The sequence below is a fragment of the Myxine glutinosa genome, chromosome 11 (genome assembly GCF_964187855.1).
Source record: "Myxine glutinosa chromosome 11, kmMyxGlut1.1, whole genome shotgun sequence".
In the NCBI taxonomy this organism is placed as follows: domain Eukaryota; kingdom Metazoa; phylum Chordata; class Myxini; order Myxiniformes; family Myxinidae; genus Myxine; species Myxine glutinosa.
The window spans coordinates 62,240,145-62,265,958 of NC_136271.1; the positions used below are offsets into that span (position 1 = coordinate 62,240,145).

Consider the following 25,814-nt stretch of genomic DNA (forward strand, 5'->3'; position numbering starts at 1 on the left):
AAGCTAATATTTGGACACGACAGTGATCAAGTGATGTGGCTATAAAGGATATTTTTGATTTATTGACTAATCATTTAATCGATTAATTATTTATTGATTAGTTAATTATTTTATTGATGACTTGTTTAAATTTTCTAAAAGATACATCTTCGGATGAAGCACAAGTGGTTTAGCTATGCTATTAGCCAATTGATTAAGAAAATATTTTATGATCTTTTATTGATTTTAATTATGCAATTGATCAATCAATTATTGTACATCTCTCCCTCCCAATACAGTCTCTATGAGCTGCACTGCGGTATTGCCGGGTGCCAGAGGCAACCTGGCAATGCCACTCTGGAGGATATTTAGTTATTTGGCATGGGCGTGGTGTACTTTGAATGTATCTGTCCTTGTTTATTTCTTCTTTGATATTTATTTATGAACCACCTTCCCCTCCTCTTAATCGCATTATTTTATTCCTTCTCGTTTTCCTCTTTCAAAACATTGGTGTTATTCTTTTTCTCTGCTAGGAACGGTTGGAGTTCCGGTTACACTTGAGGTACGAGTTGCTACTTCTCGGGATTCAACCCATCATCGACAAGTTGCGCACTCTTGATAATGCAACATTGGACAGGTAGGTATTTGAAGCATTGCTCCAGATATTGAGGATTTGGTACCAAACACGGTTTTTTCCATTTATCTTCTGCTCTCTCCCACCCACCCACTTTTTCAGACATCTTGATTTCTTTGAGAGTATTCGAAACAGCGATGAGGCTGAACTTGCAAAAAGATTTGACATGGCAAGTCTTTGTATTATTTCTTAGTTTAATGATAAATCTTTGTTTATCTTTGAAATTGTGAGAAAAAAAAACCCCTCAATATAAGCAAAGGGTCAGAGAAGTCACATCACACAACACCGTCACACTCGACGTCACACATTGTCACACTTGTCGCCTTATATTATCACCCTTGACGTTACATATTGTCACGTTCGTCGCCGCATATTGTCACGTTCGTCGCCGCATATTGTCACGTTCGTCGCCGCATATTGTCACGTTCGTCGCCGCATATTGTCACGTTCGTCGCCGCATATTGTCACGTTCGTCGCCGCATATTGTCACGTTCGTCGCCGCATATTGTCACGTTCGTCGCCGCATATTGTCACGTTCGTCGCCGCATATTGTCACGTTCGTCGCCGCATATTGTCACGTTCGTCGCCGCATATTGTCACGTTCGTCGCCGCATATTGTCACGTTCGTCGCCGCATATCGCCACAATAGTCACCGCATATCACCACAATAGTCACCGCATATCACCACAATAGTCACGGCATATCACCACAATAGTCACCACACATGTCTCTGTGTGTTGTCAACCGTTGTCACGTGTTGTCACACCCATCGTCGCAATGCCATCAATTCAATATCACCATCTCCTTCGCCATCACATAGCCATAGCCATCACCATCACATATCCATCGCCTTCACCACCACTTAGCCATCGCCATCGTCATCGCCATCACATAGCCATTGCCCTCACATAGCCATCGCCTATCCATCGTCATCACGTATCCATCGCCATAGCCCCCCTCCTACCCATTATGAAACAGTAAAATTACCCTTGCCCCAATATCATCATCAATTTTCATCATCCCCAATAGAAGGTCAACAATCCATGTAGCCAATTATTCTACTTGAGGCATCGTCCACCATCAGTATATTTAAATAATACATAACTACAACTAGAACGGCACTTGGTAGAGAGCATACCTCCACCAGGCTGAACCGTTTACGTTTTGTATCCCACTGATAGGTCATATCTGGATCTGGATCTGGACCTGAACTAAAATCAAATCGGCCAGTTATTTTCACCTAACGAACTTATCCAAGTTTAGTCATGATTCGTCGACAACTTTTTGAAATATCATGCTATATATGATGATATGACTTTGCTGCCCTATCTCTCAAAGGTAAAGAATCACTTAAAGAATTCTCAGATCCAGATCTTCACCAAAATCGAATCATTTCATTCTTGTCGCATACCAAACCTCTCCACCAAATTTCGTCTGAAACTGTCCACAACTTTTTGAGATATCCTGTTCACCAACAAACAGCCAAAAATTATTATGGCAACAAAAAAGACATAACCAAAATGTTTTTTTTTTTAAATATGGCTTTCTTTCCAAATAGTACTTTGCTCGTAACAGGCAGTTTGAGATTCAAAATGTTGATAAATTTGAATGAGCTGATTGGAAACGGAGAGATTCCCTTCCCCTGCCATTTTTTTGTCAATAACTAAATGTGACACGTGAAGCAAGAATGTGGCATGTCCTATACTGTGATTGGCACACGTGTTCATTACCCTTGTCAACGTTGATTTCATTATCATAAAGCCTTAACCCAAACAAAGTGATTACAGGCTTGCGATGCATGAACAGGTTTTCAAAACGAACAGACAACTTAAACGCTCAAGTGTACCACACAAGTCGCCACCTCTTGCTTTTCTTTCCCACGTTTTTGAAATGCAGTAAGAAGTCTCCTGATTTAGGAATTTCTGCTTATCCACTGTAAAAAGGACCTCATTCCCAATGATTGTGACAGTCAGCCCTTTTGTAAACTTGTTAAAATGCAGAATGTCCTGTATGGAAAGTCTGTTGCATCTAGCTTTGTTTTAAAGGCGAGATTGTAGCAGCTCATTTGTGCCGTTTATCACTTTTTTAAACAAATTGGGGATACTTTCCTAATATACGTTTGATCAAAATTATGCTTCATTATGCCTCCTGCCGCCACCCCCCATTTCCCTAATCAGTCCCTGTGAGACGGATTATCTTTGCCTGTAGGATAAAGTGGAATTCTGCACTGACCTTGATGATGGATAATGGCTACCTATTGACGTGACCCCAACCCTGTATTTTCACTTTAGATCCATGTTGACACGAAGAGTGCTGGACAGATGTTTGATGTCATCCGTAAGAAGTTGTCTCATAGTGAGGCGTATTCCCACCTCTTGTCCATTCTTCAACACTGCTTAAACATGCCTTGTAAGCCATGACGTTTTTTTATTGACACTTTTGTTTCCACTCCTCCAATCATTACTTAGTACAGTGAGCTCTGATGTGAACAGATTTAGGTAGTCATTGCTGTTCCTTTGTGAATGTTTCTCAGCGTAGCTTCCTGGTGCTTTAAGTGGTGCCCAAACGGTGCAGCGTGCCATGCTGTTGGGCTGGGATTTCAAAAGGCAAGATGACACGTCATTTTGTCGTTACAGATAAACACAATGGCACGATGGTGCAGCGTTGGCGCTTGTTGGATCGCATTGTTCAGCAGCTGGTACTGCAGGGTCCGCAGGGCGATGACCCGGACGTGGCCCCGTTGGAGAACTTCTCTGTAAAGAACGTCGTGCGCCTGTGAGGCCTTTTCACTTTTACCACTCTGTGTTTACTCCCTTGTATTTTCCATCACTCCATCTTTCACTTGCTGCCATTTCTTTGCTTGTCTTGGTCTTGAACTGATTTAAAATTATCTTTGGTCATTGCCTTTGTAAGAATGTCAATGGGCTGCAAAGGAAATTATTGCTAAGGACAGCAATTTATTTATAGTTCAACTAGCAAAAGTACCTGTCTCCAATGATGGGAAAAGCAAGCAAAAGTACCTGACCCCTGTGACAGTAAAAGCTGAAGTTGCTCTATCAATTTAAATGATGTCATGGACTTCAAAAAGGTTAAATGCATTGCACTCTTGGTTTCACTCAGAGCCAAAGCTCTGAGCTACTTTTTCGCCCATTGCAAAATGGTGGTGCAACTTCGGGCAACAGAGGTTGAATTTGTCTTAAAAGAGGGCAAAATATACACTACCGGTCAAAAGTTTTAGAACACTTCAATTTTTCCAGTTTTTATTGAAATTTAAACAAGTTTAATGTCCTGTGAATAACCTGAAATGGTACAAAGGTAAGCAGTAAACTGTTCGAGGTAAAAAAAAAAGTTTAGGTTAGCAAAAACGGGAAAATAATGTAAATTGCACAGTGATATTGTTAAAAAAAAAAAAAAAGGCCTTCAGGGAACAAGTAATGGGTTAGCAACTTACAGCTGTTCTGCAGCAATGTAAGTGAAATTAAGCCTTGAAAGTTCATGCAAACAATTCCTACAGGTGTCCCAACCTCTGCTGATTACTTGATTACAAACCCCCTGTCTGTATAACAGCAGTATTGGAACAGACTGTTATTACACCGTCTGAAGCATTATTTGGACAATATTGCTCTGCAGGAAGTAGTATATTGGAAACTGGAGGAAACTCTGACAGGAAGAGGTCTGGCAGACCCAAAGCCACAACAGAATCAGAAGACAAGTTTCTGAGAGTCAACAGCTTGCGTGATAGGCGGCTCACAGGACAACAGCTTCAAGCACAGCTTAACGCTGGTCGAAGTAAGCAAGTCTCAGTTTCAACTGTGAAGAGAAGACTTTGAGCTGCAGGTTTGACAGGTCGAGTGGCAGTAAGAAAGCCATTGCTAAGATGGCAAAATAAGAAAAAGAGGCTTGCCTGGGCCACGAAGCACCAACAGTGGACTACTGAAGACTGGAAGAAGGTCTTATGGACCGATTAATCAAAATTTGAAATCTTTGGTTCATCACGCAGGGTTTTTGTATACCGTCGAGTATGCGAAAGGATGATTCCTCAGTGTGTGACACCAACTGTCAAACATGGAGGAGGAAGCGTGATGGTCTGGGGCTCTTTTTCTGGATCCAGAGTCGGCGACTTGCACAGAGTGACTGGCACCCTGAACCAAAAGGGCTACCACAGCATTTTGCAGCGCCATGCAATACCCTCTGGTACACGCCAAGTTGGTCAGGGGTTCATTCTACAGCAAGATAATGACCCTAAACACACCTCCAGGCTATGTCAAAACTACCTTCGAGGAAAAGAACAAGACGGTAGGCTTCAAATCATGGAATGGCCAGCACAGTCTCCAGACTTCAACCCCATCAATCTGGTTTGGGATGAACTGGACAGAAGGGTGAAAGCAAAGCAACCTACAAGTGCAACACATTTGTGGGAACTTCTGCAACAGTGTTGGGAAGAACTTCCTGAACAATATTTGATTTCCATTGGAGAAAGAATGCCACAAGTGTGTTCGGCGGTTATATCTGCAAAAGGTGGCTACTTTGCTGAGTCAAAAATTTAAATTAAATTTTGTTAAAGAAAATGATTCTATGATTTCTTTATCTCCAATTGTTTATTTGTTCTATGCTTAATTTCAGAGTACATTGAGACATTAAACTGCATAAATTTCAATAAAAACTGGAAAAATTGAGGTGTTCTAAAACTTTTGACCAGTAGTGTAGCTATTATTAAGTGTTACTCCATGTAGATCTATATTAAATCTACTTTAATCCAGATATTCAGGACAATGAAGTGACTATATTGCATCAAGAAAAGTGAAGTGAAAACGCAAATTAACCAATCGGTAGCTTTTCAAATGCAGTTTGGGAAGTGGCCGCTGTGAACGACAGACAGACGAACGCATGGACAGACACCACTGTTCGCAATCTATATGTAATGGAGCAAGTGTATGAATCTTTGTATGTACAGTACCTTCAGAAAGTATTTCCACCCCTTGACTTTCTTCACATTTTGTTGTTACAGGCTGAATTTATATCAGATTAAATTGAGATTTTTTTGTCATTCGTCTACACATAATAGTAGAATTTTCTACTACACATAATAGTAGAATCATCTACATATAATACCCATAATGTCAAAGTAGAATTTTCTCTAGAAATTCTTCCAAAATAATTAAAAATTAAATACAGAAATATCTAATTTACATAAGTATTCAACCCCCTGAGTCAATACTTAGTGGAAGTGCCTTTGGCAGCGATTACAGCTTTGAGTCTTCTTGGGTATGTGTGTATCAGCTTTGCATATCTGGATTTGGTGAGTTTCTCCCATTCTTTCTTGCAGATTTGCTCAAGCTCTGTCAAGTTAGATGGGGAGCTTCAGTGAACAGCAATCTTCAGGTCTTTCTGCAGATTCTCAAGGGGATTTAAATCTTGGCTTTGGCTTGGCAACTCAAGGACTTTCGCATTCTTTTTCTGAAGCCATTCCAGTGTTGCTTTGTCTGTATGCTCGGGGTCATTGGCCTGTTGGAACGTAAATCTTTGCCCAGTCCAAGGTCATTTGCACTCTAAAGCAGGTTCTCCTCAAGGATTGCTGTATTTGGCTTCATTCATTGATCCCTATGTCCTTACAAGTCTCCGTCACTCTCCCAGTGTATAGTCCCTGCCACTGAAAAGAAAAGTTAAAGCTAACAGCTTCACCACATGATTCAGTGTATCAAGGGCAGGAGGATGGGTAAGATAACTGAAGACGAGATGGCATGAATCTGTGCATAAGAGAAAGCAGGTTTCTGGAAGAATTCCCAGGCTGAATTAATATCGGGGGTGGTAGATATGGGAGACAAGTCTTGAAGTGCGATGGCTGCTGGCTGTCCTTGAAAGTTTGCCTGAGTGAACTGCCAGACTTGCTGAAACTGTTCCCTGAGAATGGCCAGAGAGATGTTGACCTTTACAAGCACATGATCAGTTTAAGCATTTCAGGGCAGAGGAAGAGCAAGATACATTGGTGGGGAAGTTTGTCATCACCAAGTCCAGAAGGGAAGATTTGCCATTGACAAATTTAACAGATTGGGTCAGTCCCATGGTTTCACAGAAGTTATTTGCAGAATTGTCATTGCTGGTGAGATAGGTACCAACACCCAGCCAATTTGCGTGGTGATAATTTATAGCGCCACATTTGAGGAAGAGGGAGTTTGGATGAGTGGTTAAACGTTGCCCCATGTTGTCTATTTAGAGAGAAATGTCGATGGAGCTGTCACTGTTGAAGACTGTACACCACAGACAAAAATAAGGTGGGATTGGAGGGGAAGTCACAGCCAGAGGTACTCCTGGGGTTTGAAGGTGTAAGACCAGTACTAGAGGGGTCAATATACGAAAGAAAACTCCCCTAACCCCAACAAAATTGATACAAAAGGTTTTTCAATGGATTCTGGTACCATTGGGCATGCTAACTAACATACTAAAAATCTAGTAACATCTGACTTCCGGAAAGGGGTCATTTTCAAGATGGCGTCCAAGATAGCCGCTGGGAGCTTAAAATGGCCATATCTCAATTATTATTCAACCTAGAAAGGTGGTTTTGGTGTCTAACCCTAGGTTTTAGGGACCAAAGAATCCAATTGAATCAATAAAATTACCATCAGTTAATTATTTATTGACAAGTCCAAGATGGCATCCCAAGGTGACACCCTGATCCACTAAAATGTCTCTGTCGAATCGTAGTCAACCTAGAGAGATTTTTCAGTGTGTATACCTAGGTTTAAGGCACCCAGGAAATCATCAAAATTACTTAAATAAGCACAAAGTAATCAGGTAATCCAGTAAGCCAGGTTTACCAGCCCATTAGGCATTTGTTGTCTTATACAGTTAGTCGCTATTCATCGTCCATATATTGACCCCTCTATACACGGAGAGTGGGAAATGGAGTTCTTGATGTACGTTTCAACTCCACCACCGGGACTGGGTTCAGGTCAATCAAACTGGAGGAGACCATAGTCGGGGAGAGACAGTGAGGAGTTGAGGACGTCCTGCGGGAGGAAGGATTATATTAAACAGATATGTCTGGATTGAGAGATATGTCAGGTTGGAGTGGAGGCCTTGGATGTTTGAGGTCCATGCAGTTACGGATATGGGGAAGAGCTTCTGATATGTGATGGGGATGTGGAAAGGAGCAAGGGGAAGTGCAGAGTGGGGGGAGGGTGGGAGTCATAAGTGGGAGGGGCAGGGGCAAAGCTGGGGGTTGGGGTGGGGAGAGGGGGCCGAATGAGGTGGAAACCGACAAGGGGTGGGACGAAGGGGGAGCATATAGAGAGGGGTTTGACATCATGAATGCAACATTATTGTTGTGTACACACGAGTTCTGCAAAATTGATGCCTCAGAAGTCCCAGACTGGGTAACCTGCGACAGACTTCATGGTTAGAGTGGCAGGGAGAAAGTTTTTGTTGAAGGCATGGAGAAAAATGTGGCTGAAAGTGAAAGAGGAGGCTGGATAAACAAGGCATTGAGGAGTTGAGGTTTTGGGAAATAAGCCTTGTGAAAGAAAAAAGGAAAAGGTTGATTCTGATGGAGTAATAGGCAGAGTAAGGAATTCTGGAAGCTGTTTTTTTTTTTTTTAACGTTTTGAAAAGTGTTTGAAGGAAGAGAAACTTTTTATTCATTGAATATTCAGACATTGAAAAGAAGGGATAGGGAAATGAGTAATTGAGCACTGAAATTATTATTATTATTTTTTTCAGATGTTGTTAGTTTAATTAATCCCCACCTGTAGGGGACGAAAGGTTTGCTCTCCGTCTGTCTGTCCCTTCATCCGTCTGTGTTCCCATCCCATCTGTAGTTGTCTGCACTTTTTTCCATACCCTTTAACATGTTCAACTGAAACTTGGTACATGCCTTTATTGTACGTTTCAGAACAAGGTCGAGTTTTGTGGCATTTTGCCATATTTTCAGAGCTTTTTCACCTTTTACCTTTTTTTTTTTTTTTTTTTTTTTTTGTGTACAATATCGAGGCTCGTGTAAGAGCTAACATTAATCACATAAAAACTAACTGACACATAAAACATATGATAGAGAGTGGGAGACAAGATGGGGAGAGAGAGGGAAGGAAGCACACAAGTACAACAGTAGAGAACAGGGACATCGGGAGATCTGTGGGGGTGAAAGGGCTTGGGGGGGGGGCATGGGGAGAGTAACCCATGTGAGGGGTGGGGGGGAGGGGGTGAGGTTAAAAAAAAACAAAAAACACTGATACTGCTAGGACTTCCAGGAAAGAAGTTGGCATTTCAAAATAGTGGATCCGGGGGGAATTAACGGGGGTAGAAAAGATCAAGGTTTTGGATGGGGGAAGACAAGAGATGGTGGTGAACAGCTGTTTTAAAGACCTGGAGGGAGGAGTGGGATTGAAGAGAGTGAGGGAATTTGTTCCAGAGATGGGAGAAAAGAGGAATGAAAGAATGAAGGTGAGCAGAGAGATTTTGGCAGTTTCACCATAAGAGGGTTGCTGGCAGATTGTGCGTCCTGTAGGAATATTTCGGGGACAGAGCACAGACAGAGCTGGGGGAGCAAGGCCGGAGAGGAGTCTGCAGAAGACAGAAAGAGCACCAACCTGCCTGCGGTGAGTGAGTGAAAGGCCCTCGGAGTTAGCTTCATCGTGGGAGATTCCAATGATTCTGAAAGGTTTGGTTTCAACAGCGTGAAGACTAGCTCTGTGTGAGGCAGGGGCACCAGCCCAGAGGGGAGAACAGTATTCCATTGAGCTGCGGATGAAAGCCTTTTATGTGGTGAGGAGCTCAGGTGTGCCAAGGAAGGACTTCGCACGACGGAGGACGCCCAGTCGGCGACTGGCTTTGGAGGCCAGCTTGGAAATGTGGTTTTCCCAGGAAAGATCATGGCAGATAGTGGGACCCAAAAGCTTGAGTGACAGAACTTCTTGGAGAGGATTGTTCAGAAAGTAGATGGGAGGGTTGTCCAGTCGGTCTTTTCGGAGAGACATAGTGAGAGTGTGAGGTTTGTCAGGATTGAAAGAAATGTTCCACGTGTTTGACCAGTCTGTCATTTTGTCCAGGTCTGCAGAGAGTGGAGTCATCAGCAAAGAGATAGAGAGGATTTTCAAGAGAGTCGGAGAGATCACTTATGAAGACCAGAAAAAGCATAGGGCCCAGAACACTGCCTTGGGGAACCCCAGGCTGAACAGGAAGGGGAGATGAGAGAAACCCATTCAGGGCCAAACGTTGACTACGACCAGAGAGAAAGCCCACAAGCCATGCGTGGAGATTTCTATGGAGCACTGTAGGAGGAGAGTTTGGTGACTCCTCCATAGGAGGAGAGTTTGGTGAGCAGAGCAGGGTGCCAGATCGTATCAAAAGCACGTGATATGTCAAGGGAGACAGCCGATTTCCTGTTTGGCATTTCGGACCTCCATCCATTGTTGAGACAGCAGAAGCAGCATGTCCAGAGTAGAGTGACCTGGTCTGAAACCAAATTGATGATCAGAGATCAAGCCATTGGAGAAGAGGAAGGATTTGATATCCGAAGAAATGATGGATTCCATAACTGCTGATAATTGGGAGCAGGCTGATTGGTCTGCAGTTGCAAGGATCTGTTTTTGCACCTTTTTCTGTAACACGGTAATGTTGGCTGATTTCCAAGCTGATGGCAGATGACCTTGAGCAAAAGAGAGGGTGAAGAGAACAGAGAGAGGGAGAGAAAGAGCGGAAGAACAGGATTTTAGGACCCGTGGGCTGATGCCGGCAGGTCCAGTTGCAGAATCAGAGTCGAGGATTGACATAAACTTCTCCACCTTGTCCGGAGAGAAGGACAGAGTCCAGGAGCAGCTGGGTATGACTGGGTACGGTGGGTACAGAGAGAGACGGGTTTGGGACACAAGATTTTGAGGCAAGCCGCTTTTTCACGTGTGGAGTCAGCTGTGAGGCCATTTGTGGTAAAGGAGGGGATGGAGGGGGAACAAACACCAGACACAGATATGACAAGACGCCACCAGGATTTGCGAGAGGGAGACAGGTTTGAGAGTTCAGTCTTGAGAGTCGAGAGATCGTGTTTCCGAGCTCTCCTGAGGGTAGACACACACTTGCTCCAGGCTTTGTGAAAGGAAATGAGATTGCCTTCCGTTGGATTTGCTTTCCAGGAGGTGAAGGCAAGTTGTTTCAGGTCCACTGCCTCACCACAAGATTCAGTGTACCATGGACGGGAGGAAGGGTATGACAACTGAAGACGAGATGGGATAAATCTGTGCATGAGAGGGAGCAGTTTCCTTTGGAAGAATTCCTCGGATAAGTTGATGTCAGAGGCAGTAGAGATGGGAGACCAGTCCAGATGATTGATGGCTGCTTGCAGCCCGTGCCAGTCGGCCTGAGTGAAATGCCAGACTCGTCGACTCTGAGGAGGCTCTTTGAGAATGGCCAGAGAGGTGTCCACTTTAACAAGCATATGGTCAGATTAACCGATTGGAGCAGAAGAAGAGCAGCATACATTTGCAGGGGAGTTTGTCATAACCAAGTCCAAAAGAGAAGATGCTCTGTTGACTGACATCTGTGTCGGGAAATTGACAGATTGTGTCAGTCCCAGTTGGTCGCAGAAATCCTTTGCTGAGGAGCCATGGCTGGTGAGGGAGGTACCCACACCCAGCCACCTGGCATGCTGACAGTTGAAGTCACCACATATGAGGAAGATAGAGTTGGGATGAGTAGATAGAAGTTGGTCCATGTTATCAGACAGCGAGATGTAGATGGAGCCATCACTGTTTGGTCTATGGTACAACACACCTATGAACAAAAGGTGGGAGCAAAGGGGAAGCCATAGCCAGAGGTCTTCCTGGGGGTGAAGTGGAGAGAGGGCAGTGTAGGGAGAGTGAGGAAGAGTTTTTGATAAAGATAGCAAACCCACGTCCAGGGCGAGGCTCAGGTCTATCATGCCGGAGGAGGGAGTAACCATGGAGAGATATTAAGGAATCGGAGATCTTGAAGGAGGAAAGTTGCTGTTAAGCAGATCATGTCTCGTTTGTCAGAAGCAACCTGTATAGAGAGATCAGTCAAGTTTGAGAAAAGGCCCCAGTTGTTTGAGGTCCATACCGTTAAGGAAGAGGAAGGGGGAGCATTAGATACAGGACAGGGGAGGGGAGGGGTAGGGTATGATGAGGAAGTGGAGGAGCTCTGGTGAGCTGTTGATCATGTGTCAGATTTCAGAAGAGCTCGGAGAAATGGAAGGATGAGGAGGACGAAAGGTTTGATGGTGATTGGGTGAGGAACAGTGAGGTGTTGTTTGATGGGGGGGGCAGAGCGAGGAAGAAGGCTGGAGGAGATGGAGGTGAGTTGGAATGGAGAGGAAGTGGGGAGGACGCTTTGAGGAGGGGTGAGGGGAGAATTGGAGAAAAAAAGGAGGATGGAGAGATTTGAAGGGGAGGGGTGAGGAGGAAGTTTAGGAGGGGGGAGTTGGGGAGGAGCGAGGGGGGAGTTTGGGAGTTGCGAGGGGGAAGTGGTGAGGGGGGAGTTTAGGAGGGGAGGGGCAAGGGGGGAGTTTAGGAGGGGAGGGGCAAGGGGGGGAGTTTAGGAGGAGAGGGGCAAGGGGGGAGTTTAGGAGGGGAGGGGCAAGGGGGGAGTTTAGGAGGGGAGGGGCAAGGGGGGAGTTTAGGAGGGGAGGGGCAAGGGGGGAGTTTAGGAGGGGAGGGGTAAGGGGGGAGTTTAGGAGGGGAGGGGCAAGGGGGGAGTTTAGGAGGGGAGGGGCAAGGGGGGAGTTTAGGATGGGAGGGGCAAGGGGGTGTTTTGAAAGTGATGGGTGATTTAGGAGGGGAGGGGTGAGTTTGGATTTTAGAAAGTGTTGGACGATTAATGGAAAACGAACATTTATTGCAAAATGAGTTTCTCTGATTTTTCCTGTCAGAGATCCGTTTGAAAACGTTGGAGGAGGGGTGGAATGCAGGCGAGTTTAGGGAATGTAGGAAGGAAAAACTATAAGAAATTGAATTTTTATTTGAAATAGAGATTTGGTGAGCAAATAGAAAGCAACCTTTCAAAGAAGAAGAATAAAAGTGTTATAATATACAACAGAATACAACACTTCAGGGGAAATTATTATTATTTCCCCCCCCCCCCCCCGCCCCCCTTCCCCCCCCCCTCCCCTCCCCCACTTCTTGCTGTGCTGTTTAACCGAATGAGTGGGATGAACGAAAAGCAACTGTGTTAGGAAGGTGAATGTGTTAGGAAACAGGAAGGTGAATAAGCAACTGTTAGTACGGGAGGAGAGGCATACTTTTTAAATTCTACGTTAATGTGTTTTTCTTGAAGCTTAGGTGAAAAGTGGATCAGAGAAAGTAGGAAAAAGTTGAAGGAGTATGGTGAAAAATAGAATTGGAAAGGTGTCTTTTGGCTGGAGAGGATTGAGTTATGAAGGAGAGGGGAAAAAACAACAAAAAAGAATAAACGGGTAGGGTGAAACACGTGGTCGAAGAATGAACGGACACGAACAAAGAAGGGGGAAACTTTTTTTTGAGTTTCTTTTTATTTTTTATGAAGATTTTAAACAAAGGGTAAGATGTTCGGGCTGCAATACATGTCCCCTACTGGCAGTCTGTCAGCCGGAAAACTGTTGGGGAAATTACCAAGGGTTATTTACCCACAGGTTCTGAATTGCTCCCAATCGCTAATTACCTCTGGACGGGCTCACCTATGATTCGCACTCGGGACTTCGATTTATACACATTGCAGACAGGTCAGCAGAAGCACGAGAAAATAAGTTGCTGATAAAGAACCTTTCGAGTCACTAAATATCAGTAATTTATTATATTTTCCGGTTCACGATCAATGATCGATGTGTATATACAGACTTGGCATTTAATATGAAATATTTTTTTGTGGGGGTGAACTTACTTTTCAAGATGTCTTAGAACCAAAAGTTCATTGGAATTATGTTGAAATTATTCTTGATTTTGTTAATGTGACCTTTAAAAGAAACAAAAACCACATTTGACATTTCAAAACAAATAAATTGATCCTTGAAAGTGATGTAAACTGATATCGAACTCAATTCATGGACAGTAATGTGTTAAACTTCTGTACGTTTTCCAGAAGTATCTCTTTATTTTGCACATTAGCCAATTTTTTTTTTAACAAAAACAAAAGTTAAATTACGACTGGGATTACGGACAGTAAAATTACAGTTCAGTACTTCGTGTAACCCCCACGAGCATTCAGGAGAGCACGTACACGTTGAGGCATGCTGTTCACGAGATTTGCCAAGGTTTGGACAGGAATCGCTTGCCATGCAGTGACAATAGCCTGCTGCATTTCATGCACAGAGGTCGGCTGCTGGGCCAAGTGGTCGATTTGACGCGTTAATTCTACCCACAAGTTCTCTATCGGATTCATATCCGGGGACATGGCAGGCCACTCCATATGCTCTACACCACGGTCAGCAAGAAAGTGTTGGATCATGCGAGCACGATGAGGCCGTGCATTGTCATCTTGGAAGACAAAGTTTCCTCGAAAGGCTGCACGAGCAAATGGAAGCAATGTTCTTCCATAATGGCCCTGTACTTGAACTGGTTCAGGTTTCCATTCAGAACAACCAGGTCAGTTTTGCCCCCTGCATGAAAAGCAGCCCAAACGGTCACCCCACCACCTCCAGCTTGGACTCTTGGCACTATACAATCTTTGTTGTAGGCTTCATGCACTTGTCTGCGCACTCGGACGCGGCCATCTTGGCGATAGACCAGAAATGTAGACGTCACTGAAGATCACGTGATTCCAGTGTCCTGGCTGCCATTGATGGTGCTCTCTGGCCCACTGCAATCGGCGCTGGCGGTGTTGTCTGATCAGCCGTGGCTTTCTCAGGGGACACCTGGCACGATAGCCTGCTTGAACCAGTCACTGGTTGACTAGCCTTCTGGATACAGGCACATTTGTCAGTTGCTGCCACTCAGCCCTAAGCCGATTAGCTGACTTGGTATGGCCATTGCGGACTAACCGGTGCAGCTGGCGATCATCCCTCCTTGTGGTTCTGCGGGGACGTCCTGGCCTCGGTATTGGAGTAGGGACACCCCTCTGAGCATTTCGTTTCAGGATCTTTGACACCTGACCTTGAGTGATGCCATACTGCCGAGCAATAGCACGCTCTTTCATGCCGTAATTTCGTAAAGCCACCACTCCATGACAAACAGCATTGTCGAGTTGACGGACCATCTCCAGAGGAAGCGGCAATAACCGTTGGAGACGTTCAGCAGTTGTTTTCCACTAATACAGAACGCAACAACCCTTGTATACCCGACTGTGAAGCCAATCGTCAAATGCACCTGTCAGTACATTTTGCCACGCCACCTGTGATATAATCCTGTTGTTGATTTCTTGCTGCGACAGACAATCAGTGACATGGTTCTTTTAACAAAGAAATCACCAAAGTGTAAAAGAAACTCACCAGATTGATATACTGAGTTAAGAAAGTAAACCCAAGTCAAGAAAAAAAAAAAATTCCATATTAAATGCCAAGTCTGTGTGTATATATATATATATATATATATATATATATGTTGCTCGGCTTGACTCCGCCCCTCCCGAAAGCGTGCGCTGTGTCGCGCTTTTGACGTTCGCGAGACGAGGCTGAGGGCGCGCGGTGCGTATTGAGGAGAACTCTAGAGTAAACAAAGTGCCATAACTTTGTCAAAAATGATCCAAACGTCATGAAGTTCGAACTTGATCTGTAACTTATCATGAGGAAACCATGTACCAAGTTTGAAATTATTAGCATTAAGAGTTTAGGAAAAAAAGTCCGGAAAGCTGTTTTTTGCGTGACGGGCGGACGGGCGGACTGGCGGACTGGCGGACTGGCGGACTGGCGGACTGGCGGACTGACGGACGGCATGCAAACCTATAGTCCTCTCCGGTGTACACCGGTAGGGGACTAAAAAAACTGAGAGAACGAAAGTAAATGGACCACAAATGACTGCCGAGAGAAGACAACAAGGCCTCAAGGTAGGAAACTGAAAAGACCAGGCCTGAAAAACGCGGCAGGAAACAACCGACTATGATATACAGGTATGCACGATTAACACTGAGATCTTCCTAGAAACACACAGTCGGCACACACACCGTAAAATAAATATAGTTTTGACAAAAATACAAACGGGAACAAATACTTAACTTTGATAGTGTGGAGAGCTTGAAAAAAAAACACAACCTCGCCGGCAAAACCAGAAGCGGAAGATTGTACCAAGAGCATTCTTTGGGACCGGTCGGGGACATTTATTGCAAATAAATTCTTTTGTTTTCTTTTATATATTTCTTTATTTTTCAGTGAAGTTTTATGTTTTATGTTCTTTTATGTTGTTTTTTTTTTGAAAAGAGGAAGAAAATGGATTGAGCTAAGGGATTAGAAGTAACAATACCTGGGATAAAAGGAGTGAAAACTGAGGGAAAGCACAACCTGACTATCACTAGTAGGCCTGACTTTACCCAAGACACAAAGTGGATGACTTGACACATAAATATACGGTTTGGGACAGAAAATTTGCCAAAAAACCATGACCAGCAAAACACAAACACAAATAAAACAATACAACACCACGTATTTGGTTCTAGGAACTTGGCTTCGATGAATTGGAAGGAGCAAGTGCTGATCAGGACATCCATGTTGCTGCAAACCCAGAACCAGAATCGCCTCATTTTTCACCAATAAATTGCTTGTTCATCATGGGATTCAATCATGACTAGTTTGTTTCAAATATATTCTAATATTGCCAAATGATATTATTATTAGTTAAATAAAGGTGGAGCTTTATTTTGTTCACAGGTTGGTGAATGAGAGTGAGGTGAAGAAGTGGAAAGAGGAGGCCGAGAACATGCGGAAAGGTGAGTGCTGATTATGAAGATCATTCATGCAGATCTTCCGACAAAGATCTTAAGTTTGCACAAGACTTCTGCACAGGATTTTGGTTACACTGCAATAACCACATCTATCTATCTTCTATCTATATATAAATGCAATGAACAATTGTGTCTAAACGGGGTAAACGTCATAACCAAAGCACGTACAATGCTGAATGATACCTCATTTAAGAGCTCTTGGGTGCAGACAGTGCATCCGGAGGTTTACAAATATCGCTATTCATTCAATTTTGAGTTATATTCATATTTGTTGCTCACGTTGTGTATATACACTCAGTTGTTGCTTTGCACACCTACCGGCAAAAAACACCGAGTATTCGGTCAATTATGTCGATGTATAATGACCTTTCCGTCGATTTACTTTACCGAGAAACCTTAACAGTCTTAAGTGACTCTTGTAAAAAGTGTACGTGTGTTTGAACGCGTGCGTACTTCCGGCTTCCGTTGCAGTTGGTGATAGACACGATCATTAATGTTGTCTGTCTCTCTCGAGTTGCTTAGATGTCATTAAAAAGTAAACCAGACTCAGTGGTGTAATGGTTGGTGTCCGATCTGAATCTGGGAGGTCGGCGGTTCGAACTCCGGCTGAGTTATACCAAGTAGTTTAAAATGGCACGTGCTGCTTACTAATTGCTACACACTCAGCATTAAATTGCTACACACTCAGCTTACTAATTGCTACACACTCAGCATTAAACAAGTAAATGAAAAAACGTGTTTTAGGACTACACACTTTTATTTTATTTTTTTAATGTTTTAAACCAATTTACTTTTATTTTTTTTAATTACATTTTGATAGATGAAAATGTACCAGAAATGATGACCGTGGGCCAAATTTCAGCTCTCTAGGACGTATGGAACCTAGAAAACTAACGGCTCAAAGATTGGAAACTGCACAAACAAAAAGTTCAGATGAAGTTAAATAAAAGTGTGTGACAAGGGGTAGTGCATAGACAAAAAGCCATAGGTTGACAACTATTGTGTGGTCTTTGGGCCTGACGGCCTCTTCTTGCATTGAATTTTCTTGTAAGGGAATGTGTATTTTTATAAACCAAAGTGTGACTTCTGACTGTACAAGTAGAACAGACCACGTGAGCCAAACAGTTTTCCCCTTTTTCAGTCATTCGTGAACAAGCAAAAAAATAAAATTCCCTAAATACTAATGCCACTGCAGCTATCCTTGTTTCTAGAAACTTCTAATCCAAACCTTTAACACTTTTTTTTTTCTTTTTTTTTCTTTGTATACTGAATCGAGGCTCGTGAAAGAGCTAACATTTATTTCACAAACAAATCAACCAGACAAACAAGATATATAAAAGAGGGAGCGGAAGACAAGATGGGGAGAGAAGGGGAAGCACACAAACATAACATTTGAGAGCAGGGAGATGTGTGGGAGGGAGAGGGCTTGGGGGGAGGAGGTGTGGGAAGGGGGGGGGGGGGTGGGGGGTGGGAAGTATAAAACACAGACACCAAGAACTTCCAGGACAGAAGTTTGCACTTCAATACTTCACTTCAATATAATTTGAACCCACAATCTCTAGGATACAGGTCGTGTCCTCATCATGAAGCCACCATTGCAACATTCAATTAGTTGTTGCTTGAGGCATGTATGAAGGTTTCTCATATAGATTGAGAATGGAAGAGAGACGTGGGGGGGGGGGGGGGGGGGAGGTAGTGGGGAGGCATATAGCTAGGATTCCGAAAGGTTAGTTGGGAAACGTTATCTCGCTGCATGGTTTTGGAATCTACATCAAAAAAGTAACAGTCATTCAATGGATATTTATCTTGCGTACAAAGCATTCTCTAAGGTCTCAAGGACATCTGAAATCAGAAATTCAACCGATTTAGCCATCCCTTTAGGAATGGGTGACAGTGAACTTTCTGCAAACCCTTGCAATGGCAACCATCCTTGATGCAAGTTTTATCCATTGTAAATTTGTTTACATGTAGGAATGAACTTGTGCTAATAACTATTATCATATGAAGATTCATTTTAACTATTACATAACGAGCATCATAACACCACCACTCAGTTATTCTTTGTCACTAACAGCAAGTGTACTATGGTAGTACCATATGTACTATAATTCTCGTCATGGGCAAAATTCAGGCGAGCAAGTGATCACTCTCCAAAATTTTGTCCGAGGCGAGTGATTGCATTTAAAGGGAAGTAACTCCACATAAGCAATCAGACATTTTTTTTTTTTTGATGTTTCAGATGTTTCAGATGTTCAGATGTTCAGATGTTCAGATGATGTTCAGATAAAGTTGTTTGATGTAAGAAATCCACAGGAGTTTGTCAACTTCCAACCAATACGTGTGCTTTACCGACCATGTTCCAAAGGCCAAACAAAGAAATTGATGGAGGTGCTCTTCTCCCCGCCCACCCCCCCCCCCCACCTCCCCCATGGAAACAACTTCCACATTCTCTTAAGTCTCATTCTTCCCTCCAGGTCTTCAAAACAGCTTTTCACCACCATTTCAGATCATCCCCAATCCAAAACCATGATCTTTTCTACCTTAGTTAACCCCACCCAGGCCTTCCTCCTTCCAAATTTCCAATTTTTCCTTTCTGAGAGTTTCCTTCTGTATCCATATTGGCCACCCCACTCGTCCTCTCCTGCCCCACTCTAAATCTCCCTCTATCTTGTGTTTCAACTCCGCTGTTGGTGTTTTCCCCCTCTATCTACTGTTCCTTTTGTCCTGTTATGTACTGATCCATTTAGTGTACTTGTAAACGTTGAGTGGCACGAGCCTTGACTCTGTTTAAAAATAAATAAACGGCGAGAAATTACTCGCCCTATAGTGCAAGGCACATGTGCACGTGGGCAATCCCTAATGTGCACCTGAGTAAGGTCCCAAGGTGCACGTGAACGTTCGCTTGTCATTCATGATGAGCATGTTATACAGGATTGGATGCAGTATTTGATCATGAAGATGAATGCATTTGTAACTAGAACAGCCCTCAGTAGAGCGCATACCTCCGCCATGCTGAACAGTTTCCTTTTTTTTTTTCTTGCAATTTAATATTTCTTGCAAAATATTACGCAATTCTGAACAAACCAAGTTTTCTCATAACCCGACCACAACATTAGAAATATTGTGATATACAGTCACGTGAAAAAGTAAGTACACCCCATGTAAAGTTTTGACTTTTTCAACATATTTCAACATACAGCTATTTGATCTTCATTTCAACAATATTGATAGATAAAGGTGATATTGTGGGAGCTGTGCTCGCACGATAAAATCGGACAAAATGGACGACGCCAGGAATGAAGTTTCTCTGAGCTATTTATTCCAAGCTCACTCAAACGAACTCAAAAGCACTGAATCAGCCCATCGAACGGGCGGCAATATATATATGAGAAACTCAACACACAAAAGCCACGCCTCTCAGGCGGGGCGTGGTATGCAAATAGGTAAGCCACGCCTCTCAACGGGGCGTGGTATGCAAGACGAGTGTTCGCCCGGGAAAGGCAAGTCTGAACACGCCCGGGCGAGTCCGGACACGTGACCGCTCGCCGGTTGCGTCATCGGCCGGTGCAAGGTGATTGTGCCATGCTACCGGTAACCGCTACACGCGCCCCCCCAAGAATTAACATGCACCGGGAGAGTCAGTTTGAGGGGGGTCTTGATGATCCGGCCGAAATGACCCCTGGCGATTTGTGTGGGGGTGGTAGGTGGCGTGGCGGTGGATGGTCGGGCGGGGGGCTTGGTTGACGGGGGACGGCCCCGTCGTGGAAGAAGGGCTAACCGTGGAGGTTGGTCGAGGTCCAAATGGGCTGGCTTGAGGCGGTCCATGGAGATGCGGTCCGGCTTGCCACCGATGTCGATGGTGAACGACTTGTCGTCCCTCTTCAGGACCCGGAAAGGTCCATCGTACGGCGGCCGGAGCAGTCCCCGGTGTGCGTCGTGCCGGATAAAAACGTACTCCGCAGTGCGAAGTGCTGGGGGGGATGTGGGGTTGGGGGCAGCTGTGGTGGGATGTGGGCACGGGGGCAAATCTCCTGGCGGCCTCCTGGAGGACCGAGCGTTGGCGAGCCGCGGATCAGGGACCGGTGGTGTCAGGGATGAATTCGCCCGGCACGTGCAGTGGCTGGCCGTAGACCAGCTCGGCGGTGCAAGCCTGGAGGTCCTCTTTAGGGGCCGTTTGGAGGCCCAATAGGACCCACGGGAGCCTGTCGGCCCAACCGTTGTCCTGGAGGCTGGCCCTGAGAGCGGCCTTCATCGAGCGGTAGAACCGCTCGCACAAGCCATTGGCTTGGGGGTGGTAGGCCGTGGTGCAGTGAAGCTTGACCCCCAAGGCCTGGGCGACCGCGTCCCAAAGCTCCGAGGTGAATTGCGGGCCTCTGTCAGAGGAGACACGCAATCCAGGTGCCAATGAAGGCCTGCGCCACGTCGGCGGATGTTGTTGATGCCAGCGGGATGGCCTCCGGCCACCTGGTGGTCCTGTCCACCATCGTGAGGAGGTGGGTGAAGCCCCGCAAGGAGGGAAGGGGTCCCACCAGGTCCACATTGACGTGGGCGAAGCGTCGCGCGGGCACGTTGAATGGTGCCAACGGGGCCTGGGTGTGCCGGTGGACCTTCGCGCGCTGGCAGGCGACACAGGCATTGGCCCAGTCGCGGACGTCTTTACGGAGCCCGTGCCAGACGAATTTCGCTGCCACGAGCTTCTGTGATGCCTTCCGGCCCGGGTGGGAAAGGCCGTGGAGGGCGTCAAAAATGTGCTGCCGCCATCCGGTGGGCACGATGGGGCGAGGTTGGCCCAGGGAGACGTCGCACAGGAGAACTGTGCCTGTGTCCTCGAAGGGGGCGTCGGCCAACCGCAGGCCTGTGTCTGCTGTCCGGAGGGCTTGCACCGTGGGGTCGGCGGTCTGGTCGGCTGCCATGCGGGCGAAGTCCACACCCAGGTGGACGGCGTTCGTGCCGGACCTGGAGAGGCAATCGGCCACAGCGTTGTTCTTGCCCGCGTCGTGCCGAATGTCCGTCGTAAATTCGGACACGGTGGAGAGGTGGCGCTGCTGGCGGGCCGACCATGGCTCCGTAACCTTGGCCATGGCGAAGACCAGGGGTTTGTGGTTCACAAACGCCGTGAACGGGCGGCCCTCCAAATGATTGCGGAAGTGGCGAACAGCCAGGTAAAGGCCGAGGAGCTCGCGGTCGAAAGCGCTATACTTGCGCTCGTTAGGGCGAAGCTGCCGGCTGAAGAAGGCCAGCGGTTGCCAAGCCCCGTTCACCCACTGTTCATGCACGGCGCCCACCGCGTAGTCGGAAGCGTCCGTGGTGAGGGCGATGGGTGCGTCGAGCGCCGGGTGCGCCAGCATGGTCGCGTTGGCGAGGGCCAGCTTAGCACCGGTGAACGCCGCGTCCATCTCTGTGGTCCAGGCGACGTCGTGCTTGGCTGGCTTGCCCCGGAGGGCTTCGTACAGGGGGTGCATGAGTTGGGCGGCGCGAGGCACGGACCGGTGGTAGAAATTTACCATCCCCAAAAATTCCTGTCGGGCCTTGATGGAGCGGGGGCGCGGGAAACGTGACTGCCTCCACCTTGGTAGGCAGTGGGACGGCCCCGCGCTTCGTGATGCGGTGCCCCAGGAAGTCGACGGCCGTTACTCCAAACTGGCATTTCGCCGGGTTGATGATGAGGCTGTGCTGGCCGAGGCGCTCAAAAAGCATGCGCAGGTGGATGAGGTGCTCCGCCCGGGAAGTGCTGGCGACGAGAATGTCATCCAAGTAGACGAAAAGGAAGGTGAGGTCGCGCAGCACGCTGTGCATCAGCCGTTGGAAGGCCTGGGCCGCGTTCTTAAGGCCGAACAGCATGCGAAGGAACTCGAAGAGGCCAAAAGGTGTAATTACCGCCGTCTTCGGCACGTCGGCCGGCCGGACGGGTACCTGGTGGTAGCCCCGAATGAGGTCGACCTTGGAAAAGATCACCCGCCCCGCCAAACGGGCGGAAAAGTCCTGTATGTGTGGTATCGGGTACTGGTCGGGGGTGGTGGCGTCGTTGAGGCAGCGGTAATCGCCGCATGGTCGCCATCCGCAACCCGGTTTGGGCACGATGTGCAGGGGCGAGGCCCACACGCTATTCGAGCGCCACACAATTCCCAATCGCTCCAGCGCGTCGAATTCCGCCTTCGCCACAGCGAGTTTGGCCGGGTCGAGGCGGCGAGCCCTGGCATAGACCGGTGGACCTGTGGTCGGGATGTGGTGTTCGATGCCGTGCTTGACGGCGACGGCCGAAAACGTCGGCTGCGTGAGGGCGGGAAACTCGGCGAGTAGGCAGGTAAAATCGTCCACGGCCGGGAGCGCGCAGGCTAGCTTGGTCGGAGCGGAGCCGCTCAATGAGCAAGCGAGCGAGCTGAAGGTCTCCGCGTTGATGAGCCGACACCGTTTGACATCGACCAAGAGCCCATACGCGCAAAGAAAATCTGCACCCAGCAAGGCCATGGGCACGTTTGCCGTGATGAAGTCCCACCTGAAGTGCTGGCCCCCGAAGCAGAATGCGACGCTGCGCGAACCAAAGGTGCGGATGGAGGAGCCGTTTGCGGCAACCAGGGCGGGGCCGCACAGCGCAGCCTGTTTGTCCTGCACCGAGGCGGGTAGCACGCTCAGCTGAGCGCCGGTGTCACACAAAAAACACCGCCCGGACTCTGTGTCCGTGATAAACAGAAGGCTGCCTGAATGGCCGACGCTCATGGCAGGCAGAGAGCGCCGGCATGGTCGTTTCCCGACCCGCCAAAAGTGCACGGTGGGCGGCACGTTCTGGCCTTCTGCCCGAACCTGGCGTGGTAATAGCACATGGTCCGCTCTGGTGGAGGCTCCGGCGGTCGCGTCGGGTTCGGTCGACGGGGCGTCGCGGCGGCCGCTGCCGCCAGTGGCATTGCCTCGGTCGGCCCAGGGTTCCAGGCGGCCGCTCCGACGTGTCGCCTGGCCGAGAAAAAATTATCGGCCTCCTTGGCCAGGGCGCGAGGGTCCGTGATGGGCGAGTTAGCCAAAGCTAACCGTACCTGCCCGGGTAGCCACCGGAGGAACAGCTCGCGGAAGAGGAAGTCCGGGCTGTGGTCACCGAGAAGAGCAAGCATGTGGTCCATGCGTTCGGATGGACAGGCCTCACCCAGCTCCGGGAGGTCAAGTAGTTGTCGCGCGCGTTCGGTCTCCGTGAGTCCAAACGCACCGAGGAATAGGCCTTTGAGCGCGTCGTATTTGTCGGCGTTCGGCGGGTTCTGTAGGAAGCTCAGGACCCAGGCAGCGGTGGAGGCATTGAGCACGGAGACCACATGGTGGTAGCGCGTCGTATCCTCTGTAATCTTCCGCAGGGCGAATTGAGAATCCGCTCGAGCAAACCAAACGGCCGCGTGCGATTCCCAAAAGCCCGGGAGCTTCAAAGCTACAGCTGACTCCATCGCCGTGTTCATAGAAAGGGGTCACCAATTGTGGGAGCTGTGCTCGCACGATAAAATCGGACAAAATGGACGACGCCAGGAATGAAGTTTCTCTGAGGTATTTATTCCAAGCTCACTCAAACGAACTCAAAAGCACTGAATCAGCCCATCGAACGGGCGGCAATATATATGAGAAACTCAACACACAAAAGCCACGCCTCTCAGGCGGGGCGTGGTATGCAAATAGGTAAGCCACGCCTCTCAACGGGGCGTGGTATGCAAGACACGTGTTCGCCCGGGAAAGGCAAGTCTGAACACGCCCGGGCGAGTCCGGACACGTGACCGCTCGCCGGTTGCGTCATCGGCCGGTGCAAGGTGATTGTGCCATGCTACCGGTAACCGCTACAATATAATATAACAAATATCATGAAACATTTACATTTTGTAGTCCATTGTATAATTTAAATAAACATAAATGCAAATTTCGCATTTGGAAAAAAGTAAGTACACCCTTGGGTCTAATAGGTGGTATTGCCCCCTTTGACAGAAACAACCTCAAGTAGGCATTTCTTATAACTGCCTACCAGTCTGACATCGACTGGGAGAAATTTTTGCTCACTCCTCCATGCAGAATTCTTTCAGCTGTGCGATGTTTGAGGGGTTTCTTGCATGCACAGCTCGTTTCAAATCCCCCCACAACATTTCGATGGGATTTCGATCCAGGCTTTGACTTGGCCATTCCAGAACCCTCCATTTATTTCTTTTCATCCCTTCCTTGGTGGATTTACTGGTATGTTTAGGGTCATTGTCATGTTGCAAGGTCCACCTTTGGTTGAGCTTCAACTTTCCAACAGATGGCCTCACATTATTCTCAAGCACCCTCTGGTCCAATGAAGAATTCAGAGTGGATTCTATGATGGTGAGCTGCCCAGGCCCTGATGCAACAAAGCTGCCCTAAACCATAATATTTCCACCACCATGCTCTACAGATGGTATCAGGTTCTTGTGGTCAAATGCTGTCTTTGGTTTTCGCCAAACATGTCTTCTGGTACTGTGGCCAAATAGCTCTACCTTTGACTCATCTGTCCAGAGCACATTGTTCCAGAAGTGCTGGTCTTTGCCTAGGTGTTCATTGGCAAACTTTAGTCTTGCCCTGATGTTCTTTTTGGACAGAAAAGGTTTCCTCCTGGTACACCTCCCATGTAGATCAAATTTGTGCAGCCTCTTTCTCATGGTAGACTCATGCACTTTGACATCAACAGTGGCAAGAGCTACCTGTCGGGCCCGTGATGACATTCTGGGGTTCTTAGAGACTTCTTTGAGCATCTTGCGGTCTGCTTTCGGGTTGAACTTGCTGGGGCGGCCTGGCCTGAACAAGTTGGCAGTTGTTTGGAATCTTCTCCACGTGTGGATGATCCTCTGGACAGTCGAATGATTGATTTCAAATTGTTTGGCGATCTTTTTAAATCCCTTCCCAGACTCTTAGACATCTATAACCTTCTTTCTGAAGGCCTCAGAGAGCTCTTTTGATCTAGGCATGGTGACGCTGCACACTTCAACAACAAAGAGCAAACCAAACTAAATGTCTGAGGTTTAAATAAGACGGGTTCCTCCATGATCCTCTTACGATGTTCTAATCATTTGCACCTGAGCTGGTGCACCTGATTCTAATTTTCGGTATTTGAAGTAGTGATAAATGTAGGGGTGTGCTTACTTTTTCCACATACGAAATTTGCATTTATGTCTATTTAAATTATACAATGGACTACAAAATGTAAATGTTTCATGATATTTGTTATATTATATCACCTTTATCTATCAATATTATTGAAATGAAGATCAAATAGCTGTATGTTGAAATATGTTAAAAAAGTCAAAAGTTTACATGGGGTGTACTTACTTTTTCACGTGACTGTATATATATATATATATGTATATATATATATATATAT

At 46.6% G+C, this 25,814-nt stretch overlaps 1 protein-coding gene across 6 annotated transcripts in view; it reads left to right on the top strand.

Annotated features, from left to right (window-relative positions):
- LOC137436717 (disheveled-associated activator of morphogenesis 2-like) overlaps nt 1-25,814 on the top strand; it is a 194,421-nt gene that overhangs the window by 94,830 nt on the left and 73,777 nt on the right. For all 6 annotated transcript variants that reach the window (XM_068130736.2, XM_068130734.2, XM_068130737.2 and 3 more), the window contains 5 exons: nt 513-616; nt 716-782; nt 2,905-3,022; nt 3,250-3,388; nt 16,386-16,444. In XM_068130736.2, coding sequence (XP_067986837.2) covers nt 513-616; nt 716-782; nt 2,905-3,022; nt 3,250-3,388; nt 16,386-16,444 — 487 coding nt within the window. The remainder of the gene's footprint in view (nt 1-512; nt 617-715; nt 783-2,904; nt 3,023-3,249; nt 3,389-16,385; nt 16,445-25,814) is intronic.